Raw genomic sequence first — 24,037 nt, forward strand, 5'->3', positions numbered from 1 at the left:
CAGCTCTCATATAGAAAGCTTGAATGGGTCAAAAGAAATCCATTCATATTCACATAGCCCCTTCTTAAATGTAATACGATGCGCTAATCTCTGGGTATAATAATAATAAAGCAAATTTTAAGCAAGAAAAATTCTTTTAAAATACCAAGTGTAATTTTAGGATTATCAGTCTCTTCGCTGAGGGTAAGAAGCATTTAGACTTACCGAATGTTCTCTATCTTATCAAGCAATGATACGTTAGGGAAATCAACCCTGTGGCATGATGTGGCACTGGCAGTTAAGACACTTTTTTGTTTGGTATTTTAAGGCAAAGTGTCAAATGATTCAGCCCGTTGGGAACCCCGTTTCCCTGTGCAGTATTGAAAAAACAGCTTTCGAGCAGTTTCACTTGTAGTCTTAATGGAAACTGTGCTGGAGCGTCAATTCACAGAAATTAGGGGAGACACAAAAGTGCATTTTTAAAATCTTTGAGGGGGGCAATTTTTGGAAAATACCAAAAAAGGTATTTTGGAAAATATAAGGGGTTAGGGGGAAAATATCGAGGAGTTCTTCCTCCTCCTACTTCACAACAAAAAGACTCTGGCATTACTATCTAATTACTGAGGTATCATCATAAAGACATTCCATCAATAAGGGTGGCAAATAATCAAATAATTGTTTCATGATTCACCCTCTTACTTGATAGCATACCTTAGTATTATGCTTGATATATAATGACAGTTATTCTTACTGCAAACATATTTTAGATCACAATGAATATTAAGCCATAATTTATTATCAGATATAATATATTCAAAGCCATATGGGTAAGTCTGTGTTCAAGGGGGAGGGGTTTTAACCCCCTCCCTAAAGTTTTTGTCAAACTCGTAAATACGGAATAAAAATGCATAGAAACACATTTTGATGTTTTTGTACTTGATAAAGTTGTCATGGAAATGAATATGTTTTCAGAGGGTCAAGCCATGAGACTAGTTCCAAAATTCAGTTAAGTCTCGTAAGTATAAATTTATCAAACAGTTCGTGGTAACGAACTGTAGTAAGGAGCGACCCGGCTCAATAGTAAACGAAACTCTAAATAACGGAATTTTGATGCTAAAATATACATCAAAAGAATCGGATTTTCATGCTGATTTTAAATATATAAGTTTCATCAAATTTGGTCTTTGTCATCAAAAGTTACGAGCCTGAGAAAATTTGTCACATTTTAGAAAATAGGGGAAACACCCCCTAAAAGTCACAGAATCTTAACGAAAATCACACCATCGCATTCGGCGTATCAGAGAACCCCATAGCAAAAAGCTCCTATCTACAAAAATGTGGAATTTCGTATTTTTTGCCAGAAGACAAATCACGGGTGCGTGTTTATTTGTTTTTTTTCTCTTGTTTTTTTCTTTTCCCCAGGGGTCATCGTATCGACCAAGTGGTCCTAGAATTTTGCAAGAGGGCTCATTCTAACGGGAATGAAAAATTCTAGTGCCCTTTTTAAGTGACCAGAAAAATTGGAGAGCACCTAGGCCCCCTCCCACGCTCATTTTTTCTCCAAAGTCAACAGATCAAAATTTTGAGATAGCCATTTTGTTCCGCATAGTCAAAACCATAATAATTATGTCTTTGGGAATGACATACTCCCCCACAGTCCCTGGGGGAGGGGCTGCAAGTTACAAACTTCGACCAGTGTTTACATATAATAATGGTTATTGGGAAGTGTACAGTCGTTTTTAGGGATTTTTTTTTGGTTTTGGGGGTGGGGTTGAGGGGAGGGGGCTATGTGGGAGGAGCTTTCCTTGAAGAAATATGTCATGGGGGAAGAAAAATTCAATGAAAAGGGCGCAGGATTTTCTAAAATTACTATAAAAAAAACAATGAAAAAATAAACATGGAAAAGTTTTTTCAATTGAAAGTAAGGAGTAGCATTGAAACTTAAAACGAACAGAGATTATTCCGCATATGAGGGGTTCTAAAAATACTTTAGCATAAAGAGCGAGGTATTTAGGAGGAGATAAATACCTCGTTCCTTATGCTATAGTATTTTTAGTAATTTCAACTATTTATTCTACGGCCTTTCTGATTCAGGGGTCATTCTTAAAGAATCGGCACAAAACTTAGGATTTAGTGTAAAGAGCGAGGTATTAACAAGGGTACAAGCCCCCTCATATACATAATAAAAATTTAAGAATATAAAAGTTTGTTACGTAAGTTAATTCTTAAGTTACGTATATTTTTTACTAATAAAAAAATTCGTTGAAAATTAAAATTTATAGTTGCCTTTTTGTGTAACCGAAAAATTGCATTGCAACTAGGCCTCCTTCCCCATCCCTTATTCCTCAAAATCGTCTGATCAGAATTAAGAGAAAGCCATTTAGCCAAAAAAGGAATTAAAATGTAAATTCCATTTTAATAATTTATGTGTGGAGAGCCAAAATCAAACATGCATTAATTCAAAAACGTTCAGAAATTACATAAGAAACTAGTTTTTCTAACTGAAAGTAAGGAGCGACATTAAAACTTAAAACGAACAGAAATTAATCCGTATATGAAATGGGTTGTCCCCTCCACAATCCTTCGCTCTTTACGCTAAAGTTTGACTCTTTACCACAATTCTGCTTTTTAAAACAAATAAAAGCTTTAGCATAAAGAGCGAGGGATTGCGGAGGGGACAACCCATTTCATATACGGAGTAATTTCTGTTCGTTTTAAGTTTTAATGTCGCTCCTTACTTTCAGTTAGAAAAAGTAGTTTTTTTTATCTAATATCAAGAAGACTGTAGTTGATTAGGCAAGCCTTGGAACAAACATGCATTTTGGTATAATTATCAGAAGTTTCAAAAAGCATGAATACTGAAGCTGGCCAGATTTATCATAATTAAATACAAATTATTGATTGAAAAAAAAAAAAATGTAAACAGGTTTCATGTTTCACAGACAAAGGATGAACCAGAATATATGTTGTTTTATTGGTCTTAGGAAACTATTGTAAAATCTAGGTGTCTCTCAGTCGTGTGACATTTGGACAACAATACCAAAGAAAAGTATGTAAATTACCAAAAAATATCTCTCAATAATATATTTGCATATGTACTGAAAAGCTCATTACATTGAAAACTTTTTGGATTACCAAGTAGATTTGTTCATGGAAATGCCTCTCAAGCTCAGTATTCATATGGAAACTGAACATCCGAGCTTAAAATATCTATAATTACAACAAATTCTTGCGTACATAAAAGATTGCGAGCCAATGTTGCTATGTGGGAAAGGGAAATTTATCACTGCAAAATTAAATCATCCCTTCATTATATTTTTGAACAACTATTGATTATTACCAGGATTACTTTAATTTAAATCCAAAAATGGTCATTTAGATCTGAAATCACGCAAACGCAATATCATGTGTAAGCTGTAACATTTTTTACTTGTAGTCCTGCTAAAACAGTTTGCCTATCCGACTTTTTTCTTATAAGCATCAGTATTAATTAGAAATAGATGAGGATGTTAGGTAGTGATTGACAAAATAAAGGCAAATTCATTTGCTTAAATGAATATTCTCAATAATGTTTTCTTTTTTTTGCATATTTACTTACAAGCTCATCATATTGAAAGCTAAATTTTTTGACTTGCAAGTAAGTTTATTCACAGAAAAATATCTCAAGCTCGGTTTGTTAGGAAAAGCCCACTTACTCATTAGTGACGATAATGAATGGAGTAAAGATATAAAAACTAGGGTAAACTGATTTTTATCCGAAGGGCCTTTCCATTATTCACACAATTCAAACCTAGCGAACTTGCTTTGTCTGGGTATAAAGAAGCTGGACAAATTTAGCCAATTCAAATGCTAATTGTTTTGAATTTATAGTAAGCATAGATTTGAATTAATAGAGGGGTTCGTGTGTTTATTAGTTCTTAGCTCTTATGCTTGTATTTGTTAAATTGTAAGTCGTTTTGTATACAAATGTGAAAATGAAGAGAAATTGACGTCATTATAATACACGAACAAGGGTCAAAGCCCTAGGCACTGACTAGGCAAAACGCACCGACCTGTACAAGGGCCGAAGGCCCAAACCTGTCCATGATATTTACTGTGCTTAGCAGCTCAATCTATTATGCAGTCCTTTCGCTGTGCTATTGTTACTTTTTTTTAAGGATTTCTTTGAATATAAGTTATTTCAATAACAAACATATTATAAAAAAAAAAAAAACAGCTTTGAATTTACTGTAGGTGTTAATGACTAATGTTATGATAAATATTTGAAACTTTGGAACATTTCTAACTCAAGGTATATTTTGGAGATTTACGGTGGCATCAATTGAGGTTAGGGGGGCATTCGTCCCCTAGGTTTTCAGACGCCCTTCATTTTGAAAAATTTCCTTTATTGGGGCATTTTTATTGAAAATACTTCTTTTGGTATTGATTAAAACGAAAAATTTATACCCCCTCGATCTTGAAAGATATATCTTCCCTCCCCTAAATGTTTGTAAATTGACAGCACTGAATATGGGGATTTGAAAGAGAGAGAGGGAATGCGGAAGAGATGAGATGAGGAAGAGATGAGAGATGAAGAGATGTTTGTAAATTGACAGCACTGAATATGGGGATTTGAAAGAGAGAGAGGGAATGCGGAAGAGAGACAGAAAATGATGTCATGTCTGCAAACTTAATTAGAATATGTATTTTTCTCCCAACTTAACAAATGTTAGATCTATTTTTCCATGACTGCTTGAGGACTGCATAAAATAAAATTTTTGTTATGTTTCGCTAAATTTTTCGTAATAACATCCTTATTTTTCGTGACTGCATAAAGAAATTTTCTTCTAAAAATTATGGTAGTGCTTACAAATTACCTGTATTTTGCAGTACTTTCCATAATTGTTAAGTGACACAGACAACGGCCTATAAAAAGTTACATGAATGATTATGTTTTGCCGTGGACAAGGCCTACGTTACGTAACATAAACAATGTCTTAACAAATTGCAGATTGGCTGGGTTTTTTTTTTGGTAAAAACTGCATAAAAGCTTAACGATAAAAGGGAATGCCTTTATAAAGACAACAGGAATGACAGAATAAAACCGAATTTCGCCAAGACCGCATCGTAGAAAAAAAGATTCTATAGCAGATTGCAGGACTGGCCACAAAATACCTGCATTTCGTCATGGTTAACTCAGATAAAAGATTGACCAGTGATAGGAAATTCCAGAAGATACTACGTTTTGCGATGACTGCATAAATTACATAAGAAATGCCATATAAAAAATAAAGTAAATAAAAGCCATCGGAATGATTACATAATGACGCCATTTCGCTATGATTACGCAACGGCTATATTACACAACATCACGCCTTCTAGAGATTTTCAGGAATGGCTGCGAAATGGCTGCATTTTGCCCTGCCCGCAGCTGCTGATAACATAAACGAGTAACTGAATAACTACATTTTTCCACAGTCGGTTTCATTACATAGAACAATGCCTTCTAACAAATGGCAGGGTCGAGAATATAAATAACATGATATGGTAAGTATATAATCTTGTTTGTTTACTTTTAACTGCAAGGCAAGCGTTTTCAATATTTGAACATGGATACATTTTCGTTTCAAAATTTTGAACTGATAAGAAAAACAAAGAAACATTGTTTAATGAATGGATTTTAGTGAAGGTTTCAAAACAAAGCCTCTTAGATCTCGTAAGGTGGTCAACTGCAGTGTTCAGTTACTGCTTTTCGTACTAAAAGCCCGTGATATACATTTTTTATTGTTATTTCTACGCAACTACTGTTACAACACAGGTAATTATTTTTTTTAGGCGTTCAAAATTGACTTCATGTATGTATTCTGTTTTAGCAGCTGAATTGAGTAAAAGTTTTAAAGAATTACTTCACATGAGCTTGTAAAAATGTTGTACTACATAAATCAAAATTTTGGGAGTTGATATGCGGCCCTAATTAGGTATCGGGGCAGTCTCTGAGATTCCAAACTCTGCTCTTTACTTACTGGAAAGGCCTGAAAAATTCAGTGAAAATATATCTGAACTCGAACAAAAACCAAAATACAGCTGCGACCAGAATCCGTACCTCCCGGAACGTAGGCGTTGCCTAAAGGGCTCCCAAGACTCAAGGTGAATTTTGAATTAGGTTCTAAGCTTTGCTGTAGCCTATTTTGCTATTGAGCTGGGCTGTAATTCTTGGTGCATCGTAGCACCAAATAGTTCTAAGCCTAGCTCTACATTTTTGGCCTAGACTTAATCATACCAGTAAAATAATATTGTAATAGTCACACATGTATTGGTCTCTTCTTAACAAAACACTATATTAACAAAATGCATCCTTCGATATAAAGATGAAATTTCGAGGTGTCGGAATTTTTGGAGTCCCTTCCAGTAAACTACACCCCCTACTTATGCTTGGCTAGCCTAGGCTATATAAAATGTTTGCTGATTTAATGGTTTATAATTAAAATGAGATAAAATTATCGAAAACGGCAGAAAATTTCAACATGACAGTCAATATTGAAAGAAAAAAAGACCAGAAAAGTTTTAAAACAATGCCAACATGACAATTAAAGCATAAATCAAAGCTTCGGAAGTGCATCTGCAGCCCAAATTAGGCCTCGGGGCAGTGTCTGAGATTTCTAACTCTGCTCTTTATTTACTGAAAGATCTGAAAAACTCAGTGAAAGTAAGTCTTTACTCTAACAAAAAGAAAAATGCTGTGACCAGAATCCATACCTCCCAGAACGTAGACCTTACCAAAAGGGTTCCCAAGACTCAAGGTGAATTTTGAAGTAGGTTCTAAGCTTTGCCGTAACCTACTTTGCTATTGAGCTGGGCTGTAATTCTTGCTGTATCGTAGCACCAAATAGTTCTAAGCCCAGCTCTACATTTTTGGCCTAGAGTTAATCATACCAGGAATATAACCTTGTAATAGTCTAATGTATTGGCCTCTTTTTAACAAAACACTATATTAACAAAATTCTTCCTTCGATATAAAGATGAAATTTCAAGCGGTCAGATTTTTAGAGTCCTTTCCAGTAAACTGCATCCCCCCCCTCTAAAGCTCGAGCTTGCTTAGGCTATGTAAAATGTTTGCTGATTTAAAGGTTTATAATTAAAGTGATATAAAATTATCGAAAACAGCTGAAAATTTCAATATGATAGTGAACATGGAAAGAAAATAAGACTAGAAAAGTTTAAAACAATGCCAACATGACAATTCAAGCATAAATCAAAATTTCAGGAGATGATCTGCGGCCCAAATTAGGCCTTTGGAAAGTGTAAGATATTCCTAACTCTGCTCTTTACTTACTGGAAAGGCCTGAAAAGTTCAGTGAAAGTATGTCTTTATTCGAACAAAATGAAAAATACAGCTGTGACCAGAATCCGTACCTCCCTGAACGTAAACCTTGAAAAAATGGTTCCCAAGACTTCGGGTGAATTTTGAATTAGGTTCTAAGTTTTGCTGCAGCCTGGTTTGCTGTTGAGCTGGGCCGAAATTCTTGCTGTATCGTAGCACCAAATAGTTCTTAGCACCGAATAGTTCTAAGCCCAGCTGTACATTTTTGGCTGGCATAGATTAACAAAACACTATATTAACAAAATTCTTCCTTCGATATAAAGATGAAATTTCAAGGTGTCGGAATTTTTAGAGTCTCTTCCAGTTAACATCATCCCCCCTTTATGCTTTGGCATGTTTGCTGATTTAATGGTTTATAATTAAAATGAGATAAAATTATCGACAACGCCTGAAAATTTCAGTATAACAGTGAACATTGAAAGAAAAAAAAAGACCAGAAAAATTTTAAATAATACCAACATGACAATTCAAGCACAAACACAAGACAGAGTGACTGCTGTATGCCATATACTATCTTGTGGGTCCGAGTTGCCTTCTAACAAAATGAAAGTTTTCTTTTTGTCATCTTATGAATAACCTAGTCCCATAAATTAAAATCAGACACAGACACCGGTCTCTTAAGAGGATTTGATATCTTAAGTATCATTTTGTGAGCCTAAACGTTGGATGACTACCTCAAAGACAAAGGGTTCATTAGTAAGTTTCCTCAGGGGACTACTCATCACTGATACCTATTGTGAATTTGTGATATGATTAAGAATTTTCTTTTGAAAAGACAATGGAATTGTGCTGGCCAAGTTTTCAATCAAAGCGGGTCGCACTACAGAAAATTTGAAGACCTGTCAAATTCATCTAATGGAGTTATTTTTTAGGAGATTTTTGGCATTTTCCTAGCAGGTATACTACAAAGTTTATAGGGATAACCCTTTCCCGAATTTTAAAAAGCAAATTCTGCACTGTTTGATCCAAAAAACAAAATTGACACTTCCTAATGATGTATGTTTATCTAAAACTATATCTATAGCTATAAACTTTGTTATATATCTATAGATATAAACTACATCTATTTATCTATTTCTCTAAAACTATATCTTTGTCTGGAAGAAAACAAGAGATATTTCAGGGTTTTCCTAAGATTTACGGGAAAGTAGATGTCGGCTTTTAGTTTTCTGCCATTTGTTCGGATCGCTTTTCCAAGTTGTACAAGCTACGGTAAAACCGCCCAATCAATCCCAAATAGTTTGGCCACACAAATTAAAAAATTTAAAATTGAATTGAAATGTACTCGATTGCTCTTTTTCTTGTAAAATTCAATGGATTTTTGCTTTTGTTAATCAAGCCGAAGTACGTTGACTTTTCCAAAATTATATTTCATTTAACCTTTATTTATTAAACTAAAACTTGTTTGGGTTAATCGTCCAAGATTTTGCTATTCTCTTCATTATTAGAAGCATATAATGATCTATCTGCTTTCTTTTTCCATCTTTACTGTCTTATTAAAAGTTTTATCTCTTTTCAATATTTTTATTTCAGTTTAATTATAAAAGGGACAACAGTTGGCCAAAAATAATTAATTCAATGGTTTTCTTTATTTTTTTTCTCTTCTCTTATCAACAGTTAGTAGTTGTGCCATTCCAGATCCCTGACGCACATCATTAGCATAACCCTATTAGCACAAGATTTGGTTTAGTAGCCTATATATTCCTGTCAGGACGTGACTAACTTATATTCGACCACTTAATGACTAGTTATTATAATACTTAATATTCAGGGCATGACAATTATATGAATAAAATTTTTATTTGGCTAGAATGAAACTAGTCTTATAATACATGCTTGAATAAAGTAAATCAGACACATTTTATTATGTAAATTGAATTATAATGAATCAACAAGCGATAAATCTGCTATTCTTTTTTTCTTTTGACATGTGCTTGGGTAAAGTAAACCAGCAGACTTAAATCACCAATGAATCGATTGCTATTGCATTTTTTTAGAGGGAACTTATGGTCATCTATTATCCACCTCCAAGGGACCGCAAACACCCCTCACCTAACATTTTGCCCGACCCCTTTTTTCGGATTAGAGTTTTTGTGGACTTAGATTTTTTTTTAACTTAGAATTTTTTTAGATCAATTTTTTCGAATAAAATTTTTTTAAGGACCATCAATTTTTTAGACTATGTTTTCAAACAGTATTATTTGTGCATTAGAAGGATAAACACTTATATTGTAATTAAGAAGAAAAAGGCAAGATGGAAATTTCAAGAAAGTGTGCGCACATGATAAAGTTATTATTGCGTTTAATGCTGATAAAGACAAATATTTGAACTATGAAACAATTACTAGTAGTAACACTATTGGATATGTATGCGTGCGTTGTTATGACAGTGAGAGATCAGAATCTTTTGGGATACCGAAATAATTCAGCTTTTATGATGGTGGATATGTGAGAGTAACTTTTTATGTTACTCTCACATTATGTTTGTATTCCCTTTGAGATGCTAGTTCTTAAAGAGAATACAAACATAAAACCACTAGTTAATGACGAAGGCCAGTTTTTTGCTACTGCTGGTGGTAACATGTTGCCTGCTGATTGATCATATCGTCATCTCTCTGGTATTATCACTCAAATGAATGAAAAAGAAAAAAGAAAGGCCTTTGGCTGCACTAATTTCATTACACAGATCTTGGGAATTTGCCCAAACTGCAAACTATGTAAATAATGTAGTAATAGACAGTGAAATTTAAAGCAAAATTAAAAGAGCATTACCAGACATTATCACCAAGGAATATAAATACAAATCTATGAAAAACAAAGCATATGTGAACATTATTTTTACCATTGATTGTACACCAATATATATTTTAAATGAGCCACACACGAACACAAAAAGACTGATATGGGAACAAGCAAGCAGCAAATCAGACAAATAATCACAGAGAAAGAGAGAGAAAGAGAGAGAGAGAGAGAGAGAGAGAGAGTGAGAGAGTAACAACTTGAAAAGTTGTTAACTTAAAGAAAGCAGCTGTTTACTTTTCCCCGTGTCTGTCTTTGTTTGTTTGTTTGTCTGACTCTGTGTGTTTGTAAGTGTTTGCTGGTCTCTCTCTCTCTATGTCCGTGTGTCTGACTGGCAGTTTGTTTGTCTCTATCACTTTGACGTTGTGTCTGAGTGGGTGTTTGCCAGTTTCTGTGTCTCTCTTTGGTTGTTTGTATGTCTAACTCTGTTTGTTTTTATGCGTTTCTGCCTCTCTCTATTTCTGTGCCTGTTTGTCTGAGCGAATGTTCGCTTTCCGCTGTGTATTTGTTTGTCTGACTCAGTGTGTAATGTATGTGTTTTCTTTCTCTCTCTCTCTCTCTGTCTCCATCTTTGTCTCTGTCTTTCTGTCTCTCTCTCTCTCTCTCTTTCTCTCTCTCTCTCTCTATTTCTCTCTCTCTGTCTCTGTATCTGTCTCCGTCTCTCTCGCTCTCTCTCTCTCTCTTTTTCTCTCTTTCTCTTTCTCTCTCTCACTCTCTCTCTCTCTCTCTCTCTCTCGAGAAAGAGAGAGAGAGAGAGAGAGAGAGAGAGAGATAGAGAGAAACACATACAAACACAAACTGAGTCAGACAAACAAATACACGAGGAAAAGTGAACATTCGCTCTGAAAAACAGGCGCAGAAATAGAGAGAGGCAGAAACACATAAAAACACACATAGTTAGACATACAAACAACCAAAGAGAGACACAGAGACTGGCAAATACCCACTCAGACACAACAGCACAGTGAGAGAGACAAGCAAAACAGCCAGTCAGACACATAGACAGAGAGATAGAGACCAGCAAACACTTACAAACACGCAGAGTCAGACAAACAAACAAAGACGGACGCAGGGAAAAGCAAACAGCTGCTTTCTTTATGTTAACAACTTTTAAGTTAGGATCGTTTAGGTTTAGTTAGCATGGCCAGCACGCTAACCTAAGGCAACCTAACCTAAAAGTAGTTAGCCTAGTGTAGACTAACCTCAAGTTCATATATCCCTTGTGATTTTGGGTGTCTGAATCTGTGTATTTGTATGTGTTTTTGTTTCTTTTACTCTCCGTACCGGAGTTTCTGAGTGGGTATTTGCTTACCACTCTCTCTCTGTGGCAATGTATCTGACCAGGTGTTGGCTTATCTCTCTCTCTCTCTGTCTGTCTTTGTGTGTTTATGTATCTCACTCTGTGTGTTTGTACGTGTTTTTTGTCTATCTCTCCCTCTACGCCTTTATGTCTGAGAGGATGTTTGCTTGTCCCCCTATCTGCCTTTTTATGTTTGTGTGTCTAACTCTGTGTGTTTGTGGGTATTTTGTCTCTCTATCTCTCTGTGCCTGTTTGTATGAGCGACTGCTCAAACAAACTCTCTCTCTCTTTCTTTCTTTCTCTCTCTCTCTCTTTCTCTCTGTATATGTGTTTGTATGAGTGTGTGTGTGTGTGTTTTTGCGTGTCTGTGTGTCTGATCAGATGTTTGCTTGTTTCTGTTTATTTGCATGTCTGAATCTGTGTGTTTGAATGTGTTTCTCTCTTTTTTTCTCTCTCTACCTGTGTGTCGGGGTGACTGTTTGCTTGTCTATTTTCTTTTTTCTCTCTCTCTCTCTCTTTATCTGTGCCTGTGTCTCTGAGTGAGATGTTTGCTTATCTCTGTGTCTGCTTTTGTATGTTTGTGGGTCTGACTCTGTGTGTGTTTTTGAGTGTGTTTTGGTCTCTCTCTCTCTCTGTCTCTATCTCTTTATCTCTCTCTCTCTCTCTCTCTCTCTCTCTCTCTCTCTCTCTCTCTCTCTCTCTCTCTTTCTCTCTCTCTCTCTCAGCCTATTTTCCAAGTTGGTGTTTGCTTGTCCTCATAACTGTTTTTGTGTGTTTGTGTTTGTGACTCTGTGTGTTTGTCTGCATTTTTATCTATCTCTCTGTCTGCCTGTGTGTCTAAATGGCTGTTTTATGGTTCCCCTGTCTATCTTTGTCTGTCTGTGTGTCTGACTGGCTGTTTTCTGGTCTCTCTTACTATGCTTGATCGTCTGAGTGGGTGTTTGCATATTTCTGTGTCTGTTTTTATGTGTTTGTATGTCTTAATCTCGGTGTTTGCTTGTGTTTCTATATCTCTCTCTCTCTTAGTGCCCGTGTGTTTAAGCGAGTGTTTGCTTGTTTCTCTGTCTGTTTTTGTGAGTTTGCATGTCTGACTCTATGTATTTGTCGCTCTATCTATCTCTGGGCCCATACATCTCAGCAGTTGGCTGCTTGTTCCCTTGTCTGTCTTTGTGTGTTGGTGTTTTTGAATCTTTGGGTTTGCTTGTTTCTCTCTTTTTGTACCTATTTGCCCGAATGGCTGTTGGATTGTCTCTTTATCTGTCTTTGTGTGTTTTTGTGTCTAATCCTGTGTGTTTGTAAGTGTTTGCTTGTCTCTTTCTCTCTGTCTGTGGGTTTGACTGCCTGTTTGCTTGTCTCTCTCACTGTGTTTTTGCGTCTGAGCGAGTGTTTGCAGGCTTCTGTCTTTTCGTTTTCTTATGTCAGACTTTGTGTGGTATGTGTCTCTCTCTCTCTCTCTCTCTCTGTCTCTGCCTGTGTGTCTGAGCAGTTCTTTACTTGTCTCTGTGTCTGTCTTTGTATGGTCTTTTTGTCTTTGTTTGTTTGTTTGTTTTTTTGTCTTTCTCTCTGTCTCTGCCTGTGAATATCAGCAGATGTATTCTTGTCCCCGTATTTGTCTTTGAGTGTTTGTGTGTCCAGATCTTTGTGTTTGTGGGTTTGACTTTGTTTGTTTGTATGTCTTTCTTTCTCTCTCTGTCTCTCTCTCTCTCAGTCTGGGCCGATATTAGCTTGTCCTTTTGTCTGTCTTTGTATGTTTGCGTGTCTGAATCTGCGTGTTTGTATGTGTCTTTTGTTTCTCTCACTGTTTCTGTGCTTATTTGTCTGAGCAGCTGTTTACTTGTCTCTATTTCTATCTTTTTGTTTCCAACTCCGTGTGTTTTTTCATATTTGCTTGTCTTTTTCTCTCTCTGTGCATGTATGTTTGACTGCCTGTTCGTATGTCTCTCTCACTGTGTCTTTATGTCTGAGCGGTTGTTTGTATTTTTCTGTATCTGTCTTTGTGTGTTTTTAAGTCTTACTCTGTATCAGACACTGTATCTGACTAAGTGTTCGGATGTGTTTTTGTCTTGCTCTCTCTTTATCTGTATGTCTGAGTGGTCGTTTGCTTGTCTCTCTCTTCATGTCAACGTGTCTGAGTGGGTTTTCGCTTGTCTCCATGTTTGTCTTTGTCTGTCTGAATCTGTGTGTTTGCACGTGTGCCTGTCTTTATCACTCTTTGAGTTTGTGTGTCTGAGCGGCTGTTTGCTTGTTTCTTTTTGTGTGTTTTTGTGTCTGACACTGTGTGTTTGCTTATGTTTCTGTCTATTTTTTATCTCCCTCTCTCTCTATCTCTGTCCATGTACCTATCTCTCTGAGTGAATATTTGCTTGCTGTAGTGCCTGTCATTCTGTGTTTGTGTGACTGAGTTTGTGTTTTTGTAGATGGCTTTTCTCTCTCTCTCTCTGTGCCTGTGAGTTAGAGCGACTGTTTTCTTGTCTTTCTCTCTCTCTTTGTGTGTGTTTGATTGGATGTTTACTTGTTTCTGTATGTTTGTATATCTAAATCTGTGTCTGTTTTTGTGTTTTCGTCTCTCTCTGTCTCTGTATCTGTATGTCTGAATAGCTGTGTGCTTGTCTCTTTCTCTGACATTGTGTTTCTGAGCGGTATATCTGCTTGTCTATGTGTCTGTTTTTGTGTGTTTTTGGGTCTGGCTCTTGTGTGTGTTTGTGGATGTTTTTGTCTATGTCTCTCTCTGCCTGTGAGTCTGAGTGGGTGTTTACTTGTACACATATTTTCTTTGTGTGTTAGTATGTCTAAATCCGTGTGTTCCTATTTTATTCTCTCTCTCTCTCTATATATATATATATATATATATATATATATATATATATATATATATATATATATATATATGCATATATATACATATATATATATATATATATATATATATATATATATATATATATATATATATATATAATTATATATATATATATATATATATATATATATATATCTGCTAATACGGCTATGCTTATGATATACGCCATAGATACAGAATGGAAATGCTGCTAATTATTGATAACAAATGAGAACAAAAAATGTTGAAAACCATCAAATTAATTGTTTTCGACCAACTGGTTTCCCTTTTAAAATTAAACTGAAACAAAAAATTGAAAAAGGATAAAACATATAGTGAGACAGCAAAGGTTGAAAAAGAAAGTGATTAGATCATGGTATGCTTCTAAGCATAAAACTTCATTTGTCTTGTTTCACTATACCAACTACTATCAGTTTAAAAAAGCTATATATAATTAACCATTCCTGATTTTGACGGATCTGCTATGGGGTTTAGCTTGTTCTCCTGGTGAAAATATCTCCCAGAAAATTCTCTCGCGGATAATTCTTCAGTGAAAATTCCCCCCGCGGAAAACTTTCCAGGAAAATTCACCCTGGAAAACTAACCACCGTGGAAACTTCACCCTATATGTAAAATCTTGCAGCCACAGAGATGGTCCCCATCTAACAAAGGGGGCTTAAAGAAATGGCCAAATTTATTCCATTCACCTGGAAGTTTTACGAGCCTTGGGTTAAGGGAGCCCCGATGCAGAAGGATAATAAACGAAAACATAACATTCCCTCATAATACGGCCCAAAAGGGTTAGAAAAGCGTTCAAAGAAGTGTGTGATAGAAATGTGTATGATAACTATTTTGAAGCCTCAACCCCAAGAAATACGAAAAGGAATTACAATAAAGAATAAATTCTTTATAACACTAGGGTCGGCAACCTTTTTTGGTCCCGAGTCAAAAGCAACCACAAAGTGAATACTAAAGGAAAGTTTGAAAAAACTTTCCTTTAGGCGATTTTTTTAGGGGATGTTGAAATAAATCAAACCACACAATGTATACAAGTTGTCAAAATGGTGTATCGGAAATTTCTCATGAACGACTCAGTTTATTAAGTTTAAGCTTACAAGAAATATTGAGAAGAATGTTGAACTAAGCAGAAAGTGCTGTGTGCATACTGCTATTACTGCCACCACTACTTCCATTACTATGGCGACAACTACTACTAGCGCTAAGGCTATTGAGGTGAAACTTCCAGGGAGTGTTTAGGGGGTTGTTGAAACAAATCAAAACCCAGTATGTGCAAGCAGGTTGTCTAAAGAGCGGATCAGCAACATCCCAGGAATGGTCTAGGGCATTAAGTTGATTCATGATCTAGGGCATTATGATTCAGGGCATGTAAAGTGTGATGTTGAAATAAGTAAAAAGCAGTAAGTGCATACTACTGGGGGGTATTTAATTACATATTGATGGTGAAAGGGCGTATCTCCAATATATTTGGAATGACTAAATATATTATTGTGAAACTTTCAGAGGATGTTAGATTATATGTAGAACAAAATCAAAACGGGATACAAGAATTCTAGTTATCAAAAAGGTGTATCAGCGATATCGAAGGGACAGCCGAGGGTATTAAATTAAACCATCCAGGGCTACTACAACTATTACTGCTACTACTTCGACTTCTACTGCTACTACTACTACAACTGCTACTGTGATTACCTACGACTTTGACTGCTAACGTTTGTGACCACTTGTGACTAAATACTTACGACTGCGAATAAATGCAACTCCAGTGACTTGCGGCTGTGCTTCCAACTACCTTTGACTGTGACTGTGGCTACTTGGAACTGTAATCGTGGTCACAAGGGATTTTGACTGCAACAACTATTTGCGTTTGTAGCTACTTACGACTTTGGATGCAACTACTTATGACTGTGACTGGGAACACTTTACACAGTAACTGGGACTACTCGTGACTGCGACTACTTGTGACTGCTACTGTGACTACTTGGAACTGTGGTTGTGGCTACATACGACTCTGACTACCTATAACTGCAGCTCTAACTAGCTACGGCTGCAGCTACTACTACTGCTACTACTCCTGCTACTACTACTACAACAATTACTACTGCTACTGTTATTGTTGAACTAAATCAAAAACTTTAAATGAATCCAGGTTGTCGAAATAGCATAGATGCAATATCTCAGGAATTGAATAGGATATCGAATTAAAACTTTCAGGGAAAATTGTGGGGTATGTAAAACCCAATCAAAATAAACTATGTGCCTTAAGATTGACAAAAGTATGTCCGTGCAATATCCCAGGAATTAAAAACTAAGTGTATTATTTTTGACCTTCTGGCTAAGTTCTGGGGATATTAAACTAAATTAAAGACACAATGTTGATCCAGTTTTCTCCGAAGGGTATATCAGCAATATATCAAGAAAGGCTTAGAGAGTTTAGTTGAAACTAAATCAAAACAACTGCGTGCATCCAAGGTTGTCAAAAGAGTGTGACAGCTATATCTCAGGTAATATCTAGAATACTAAGTGAAAATTTTCAGTTCATATGAAAGATGGGATAGTTGATTTATATTTGTCTGTATTCAAGGCTGTCACATGGTAGGGATTAAAATTCTGTTAGCCCTACTGAGCCACTAAGATTACTCCGATTTTTAAACCATATGATTGAGCATTTCTCCTTCTATCCATCACTCCAAAGCATTATAGCATAACTATTATAACAATAATGCAAAGTTTTGCAGAACATATAAATCGTAAGCCAAAATTTGGGTTTTCACATATAAAACTGAAAATATTAAAAATATCCTTTACTCATCCAGTGAAATAGACTACGTCAGTTAAAAAAAGAATTGAAATTGCCTTAGAAAGCATTTTCAGCAAAGAGGTTTTTCAAAGAAAAGAAAAGAGCTACATTAGAACTAAGATGAACAGAAATAAAGTCAAACCACTTTTCAAGGGTGAAACTACCATTGATTACTATAAAAAAATAAATTAACCTCAAAACGAAGAGAAATTACAGTAAACAGCCAAGAAAATCTCTAAAGGAGCAGAAACAACGACAAACTAGAGAAGAGCACCCAACGCACCCTCCTGCCTTCTAAAAAACCAGAACTTAAATTGCACATTACTGAAAACGAAATTTATCTCTTCTACAACTTTAATAAAAGAAAAATTATTCAGACTCACGGGAAGGAATATCCGTATATATTATACTTTCTATTCCCGTTCATTTGTCTTTTATAGTTAGTTATCTTGATTATGGCGGGCCTGTTTTCCATGTTATGAGTAATGAAGACACAGATCTCGAGATGAAGGTTGTTTACAGAAGTCCGAACAGTACGAGGGGTGAAAGGTTTTTTAATCATAAGATTTTTTGCAAGTCTTTTCTATTTGTCATAACACGGGAACTGTAACCGTACAAGTAGACACATTATAGCCATTTTGTTATTTTTAATTTGCTTTTAGGATGAAAGGAGAAGGCCTTCTTCTTATCTTACTGGCAGCTGGAGCCACTACATTAGCCACTACATGCTACAAGCAGCTATTATAGCTATTATAGCCATTTGACACATTATGATCATTTATTATTTTTAATTTGCTTTTAGGATGAAAGGCCTTCTTCTTATCTTACTGTCAGCTGGAGCCACTATATTAGCCACTACTTGCTACAAGCAGCTATTATAGCCATTATGGCCATTTGACGCATTATAATCATTTTGTTATTTTTAATTTGCTTTTAGGATGAAAGGCCTTCTTCTTATCTTACTGGCAGCTGGAGCCACTACATTAGCCACTACATGCTACAAGCAGCTATTATAGCCATTATAGCCATTTGACACATTATAGTCATTTTGTTATTTTTAATTTGCTTTTAGGATGAAAGGCCTTCTTCTTATCTTACTGGCAGCTGGAGCCATTACATTAGCCACTACATGCTACAAGCAGCTATTATAGCCATTATAGCCATTTGACACATTATAGTCATTTTGTTATTTTAAATTTGCTTTTAGGATGAAAGGCCTTCTTCTTATCTTACTGGCAGCTGGAGCCACTACATGCTACAAGCAGCTATTATAGCCATTATAGCCATTTGACACATTATAGTCATTTTATTATTTTTAATTTGCTTTTAGGATGAAATGCCTTCTTTTTATCTTACTGGCAGCTAGAGCCACTACATTAGCCACTACATGCTACAAGCAGCTATTATAGCCATTTGACACATTATAGTCATTTATTATTTTTAATTTGCTTTTAGGATGAAAGGCCTTCTTCTTATCTTACTGGCAGCTGGAGCCACTACATTAGCCACTACATGCTACAAGCAGCTATTATAGCCATTATAGCCATTTGACACATTATAGTCATTTTGTTATTTTTAATTTGCTTTTAGGATGAAAGGACTTCTTCTTATCTTACTGGCAGCTGGAGCTATTACATTAGCCACTACATGCTACAAGCAGCTATTATAGCCATTATAGCCATTTAACACATTATAGTCATTTTGTTATTTTTAATTTGCTTTTAGGATGAAAGGCCTTCTTCTTATCTTACTGGCAGCTGGAGCCACTACATCAGCCACTACATGCTACAAGCAGCTATTATAGCCATTATAGCCATTTGACACATTATAGTCATTTTATTATTTTTAATTTGCTTTTAGGATGAAAGGCCTTCTTCTTATCTTACTGGCAGCTGTAGCAACTGCATCAGCAACTACATGCTATAAGCAGCTTGTGAACAACAACAAAAACAGGAAAGAATGCTTTTCGGCCCACAGAAGTTTCAATGATGTTAATCTTTATCATTTGCAAAATTTGATAAATGAACATTTGGAGCACAGCCTGAAATTTACTATGTTGGTGAGAAAATGAGTTATTAATCCTTAACCTCTGTTTTCATTTGGTGCCTTCCAAACAAAACAACATGAAAATACACCAAGAAAAACAAACGAAGACTGATTTTTGATTATAATATTTTGATTTTGATTCTTAAGATTTTAAGAAGATTAGATTTTGTTGTTGTTTTGTTTTTTTTCTCTTTCTTATATTTTTTTTTGAACACTGAGTGCGACTTGGCGGAGGTCCCTGTCGAAATATTTGTTTCCTTTTCATCTTCATATTTTGCAACTAGCTGACAAAATCCTCCTTTTTCACCTATTTGATTTTTCTCTTTTCATTTTTTATTTCCTTTCTTGTTTTCATACGTCATTTCTGATTACGAAGACCGTCCTAATTATTAATAGAATCACTTTCTGATTATTATATTTATTCTCCATTTTGTCTTCAAGGGAAACGTTTATCCTCAAATACACCAAAGAGAGGATCAGTTTTAAAACAGTTCGTGGTAACAAACTTTAAGTAAGGAGCGATGCATTGATAACAATAGATATGTCACATCAGTCGATTTTTAATGCATATTCAAAATATATAAAATGCATCAAGTTTAATGTTACCCATCGAAAGCTACAAGCCTGAGAGTATTTGCCCAATTTTTGAAAAAAGAGGAGAAACAACCCCGAAACGTAAAGTGATCTTAATGAAAATCTCGCCATTAGAATTAGCATATCTGAGAACTACTATAGAGGTTTCAAGCCCCTCTATACAAAAATGTGGAATTTTGCATTTTGTGCCCGGAAAAAGATCACGGATGCGTGTTTACTTGCTAGTTTTTCTTCTCTAGGGATGATCGTATCAAACTAGCGATCCTAGAAGATCGGGAGAAGGCTCATTTGATTCGGAATCAAAATTATAGTGCCCTTTCTAATGGACCAAAAATTCGGGGGGATAAACATGTAAAAATATTTTTAATACGAGAGAATATTTTCACAGAGGCATCATTCATGGGGAAAATGCATTTTTCACGGAGAAGGAGCTGGATTTTCTGGTATTATTTAAAAAACGATTAGAAATCAAATGAAAAGAACAAGTTTTATTTGCAGTTGAAAGTAAGAAAAGCGACATTAAAAATTAATCTTTGAGCGAACAAAAATTATTACGTATATGAGGGGTTGCCTCCTCCTCAATACTTTACCCTTTACGCTAGATTTTTTCTGAACTTTTAAAACAGGCTATTATACTAATTAAACAGCCCCTGTGTTTCAAGATTTATTCATAAATGGTCGGAGACAAACGTCAAACTCTAACTTGAAAAACGAGGTATTGAGGAGGGGTAGCTCTCCTCATATACGTTATGATATCTTTTCTTTTTAAGTTTTAATGTTGCTGCTTACTTTCAGCTGACCTATTTTTATTTAGTACAAAGAGTTGGGTAATTTCTAGAAACGTGTTTTCCCATTGGCCAGTTTATTTTGCTGTTTTATTTAGTTTTCCGCATTAGGTTTCTTTAGGTTTTATTTCTCCTTTCGTCTATAAGCATACCTAGCTTGAATAAGGAAGCTCAAGGACTTGCCGAGTTTGTTCTTCTTAATCTCTTGGCCAAATGTCAGTGGTAGATCGAGTGGAATTTGGAAATCCAGGATGGGGAAATTTCCAGGAGGATTTTCTGGAAGGGAATTAGTCGGGCACCTCTCGTTTCGGTATTAGATCAGTTTAGTTCTATGAAATTATCCTCATTTCAGTGAAAAAAAAATCAGTTTCATATTAGGCTAGTATTAAAAAAGCTAAACTACAAAAGTTTGATTCTAAATTATATCAATAATTAAGTTTTGATTTGATATTTCAAAAAAGAAAAATGTTAGTGCTAAGCGTTAGAATAAAAATAAAAATAAATTCTGATTCGTCAATTGTCAATTTAATATATTTCATCCAAGACAATTCTTTTTTTACTAGCATTAAGAAGAAGTACTTATACTCCTTGCTGCTATAATTAAACAAACACTCATGTACTTCAGTGAGGTAGCTGGAGGTGGGGGAGTTTAACCGTCTCCAGTACAACATCTGTTTTTGTATCACTTAAGAATATTTCATAAAAGATAGGATTACCAGGGATAGGGGTTCAAAATAATATTGCCCTGAGCACTTTGCTTGAGCCCTTACCTGCTACAGAGTTTGCTGTCCTTTGCTATTTTCCCACCCCAAAATTTAAATAGATATATAAACCATGCGCATATAAATCAAAATGAGAATACGATATTCTCAAGAATATGATAACCTTTTTCTTTTTTTCTTTTAGGCAAGTCATTTCAACAAGGATATTAAGAATAGAAATGGGTTCTATAAGTATTTCCAAGGCTTATCCGATGAACATTGGAATGACGCCCTTGAATTGATTGATTATGTCACACTCCGAGGTGGTCATTTGAATCAGATCACTGTTCAGTTTAAAAATGGCACTCGCCGCACTTCAGATAGTCTTTCCCTTCAGAACGTAAGTTATTACTGTTTTCATTTTATTAGTGGTAAAATTTGAACCTTCTTCAAACCTATAGCAATGTAACACGCTGCAAGGGCAAATATCCCACTGCTTTAAATATTTTGTGGTAAGGACCTGTTGTTTTGAGCTAAACAATGTGCATATACCTCCAATTCTCTAAGTTTTTGTTTCATTTTTTTACGGGGGAAGGGTGAGAGAAAGTTATCAAATAAATAATTCCAGTGATTTGATTTTAGCTAAGGCTCCAAGACGAACGTGGAGAGAAGCACTCACTTGGTCATGCCCTTGATGTCACCCGGGACCTAATCACTAATATCCGCCAGCTTATCCACAAGACTGCAGCACATGGAACTGAAAATGAGGATGCCGTGGTGAGTTTTTGAATTAAGGTGGATAGAAAACTATATTAAGCCAGTGTCTGGGTGGAGCTCTTTCTGATAATATTCAGTTCTTTGCTCCAGCCACATTTATGGTTAGTGTGAAGTTCTTTACAGATACGACACCTCCTAAGGGCGGGGCCTTCACATATATAGGAAGCCCCCCCCCCCTCTGTTATGTGTTTAGTCACTCGGTAAAAAAGAGAAGTCTGTAAAATTGTAGCGCTTCACAGCACGAATTTTCCGACGCCCCTAAAAATTTTTGTTCGGTTCAATAAAGACCCCGACAAATAATGCCATTTCATCTACAGAAATTTCGAACTTGGTTGGTAGACACAGCAGCTTTACCGACTCCTGCCATGATTTTAAAGATGGTGCCACAATTTTCCATTTGCTTAAATAAACAGTATTAAAATAGAGACATGGTATGTTCCAAAATCTGAATCTCGGTTGGAAACTACAGCGGTTTTATTTACTCGTGCAGTGATTTTACGTATTGTATTTGAAACCGGCATTATGCTAATTTTTGACCAAAACAGCCGGTAAAAATGACCAGCAAGTCGGTAAAATCTCTTGCTCCCCCCAAAAAATTTTGGCTAGTAACGATCCTGTCTAGGGATTGGAGTTTCAAGCATACTGCGATTTTCATTTGATCGCCTTGTCTGTAAAAAAAGTCAATTTTTCAAGGGAAAAATTAAACATATTTTAAACCTCACTAATGGCCATGAAGGTAAATAATAAATTGAAAAACCAGGTTGTTTTCGTAAATGTGCCAATAGAATAGGAAATGAAAAGTAGACGATCTCCAGGAATTTCCACAACTTGTAATTTTTCTTAGATTCAAAGAAAAATAAATTATTAATTTATATGATATAGCTTAAATATTACAAATGACCTTTTAAGTGGTATCAATTAAGTGGAGGGGTCATTTGCCACAACATGAGTATTGCTCCCCCTCTAGATTTTGAAAAATACCTTTTCGGGTATGTTAGTTGAAAATGGTTGTCTTTGGTATCTCAATTTAAAAAACGGAAAGACAGATCATTTGTGAATTTTGTTTGGGATCAGCGAACACTGTTAAATATAATAAGCTGCGACAAATCAGATCAAAATTAGTCACATTATGTCACTTTTCATTCTAATAGTTTTCTTGGGCCAACCAAATTTGGGCACGCTCGGCTGCTTAAGAGAATATATTTTTATATAAAATATTCGGGGGGGGGGATAGGAGGGGTAACAATAATAAAATATTGAATCAATTCATACTTAAAAGCCAAGAAATTCAAGATTTTTTATTGGGAGGTGGGGCACCCTTGCATACCTCCCTGTTTATTTTACTTCAATATTTAGAGCGATGAGAAATATTCCTTGAGAAAGTTTGGATTTAATTTGTAACAAAATATTCATTTTTTTCTGTTGACACAATGCATTCTTATTTGATATCGTTCTTTTTAAACAGAGAATTAATATGGATTTCGATAAAATAAATTGTACATCTTTTTATTTATAGCTTGCACATTTCCTCGAAGAAAAATACACCGAAAAGTATGTCAAGAAGATGCGTGAGCTCTCCGGATTTATGACTGTTCTTCAGTCATTCACCACAGAAGAAGAAGGGCTGGCCCTTGATTTATTCGACCAGTACATTGCTTAAATTACACAATTTTAGTTCATACCCTTTTAATTTTAGTAATGGACGATCATTAAAAGCCTTTTTATTTGCTTGACTGAGTTGTATGTTCAGCCTAGCTGATGACAGAGGTTTTGCGCTGAGTTTGCTCTTCAAAGATTTCTTTCAGCTGCAAATTTCTTTTCGTTGAAAAGTAAAAAAGTGGGAAATTAATTTATAAATTATAAGTAGTGCCTTTGTAAAGTTACTTTTTTATTGGATCTTCAACTTTTGCCTCGACATGTCTTTCGTCATTATGAAAGACATATCACCGAATCTTTGTATCTTTTAATTGTTCAGGTGGTGAAACAAAACTCCTTCTTTTCCTTGGCTTGTCTTAAAAGACACATTGCCGACCTTTTTT

General features: G+C 35.4%; 1 protein-coding gene across 1 annotated transcript; it reads left to right on the plus strand.

Annotated features, from left to right (window-relative positions):
* Positions 1–5,622: 5,622 nt before the first annotated feature.
* Positions 5,623–23,731, plus strand: LOC136025314 (ferritin light chain-like). The gene is made up of 5 exons (XM_065701220.1): positions 5,623–5,776; positions 18,956–19,154; positions 21,427–21,621; positions 21,864–21,998; positions 23,515–23,731. The coding sequence occupies exons 2-5, from the start codon at positions 18,957–18,959 to the stop codon at positions 23,656–23,658; spliced, it is 672 nt and encodes a 223-aa protein (XP_065557292.1). The 5' UTR covers positions 5,623–5,776; position 18,956; the 3' UTR covers positions 23,659–23,731.
* Positions 23,732–24,037: the final 306 nt, after the last annotated feature.

This window comes from Artemia franciscana, chromosome 3 (assembly GCF_032884065.1).
Source record: "Artemia franciscana chromosome 3, ASM3288406v1, whole genome shotgun sequence".
Lineage (NCBI taxonomy): Eukaryota > Metazoa > Arthropoda > Branchiopoda > Anostraca > Artemiidae > Artemia > Artemia franciscana.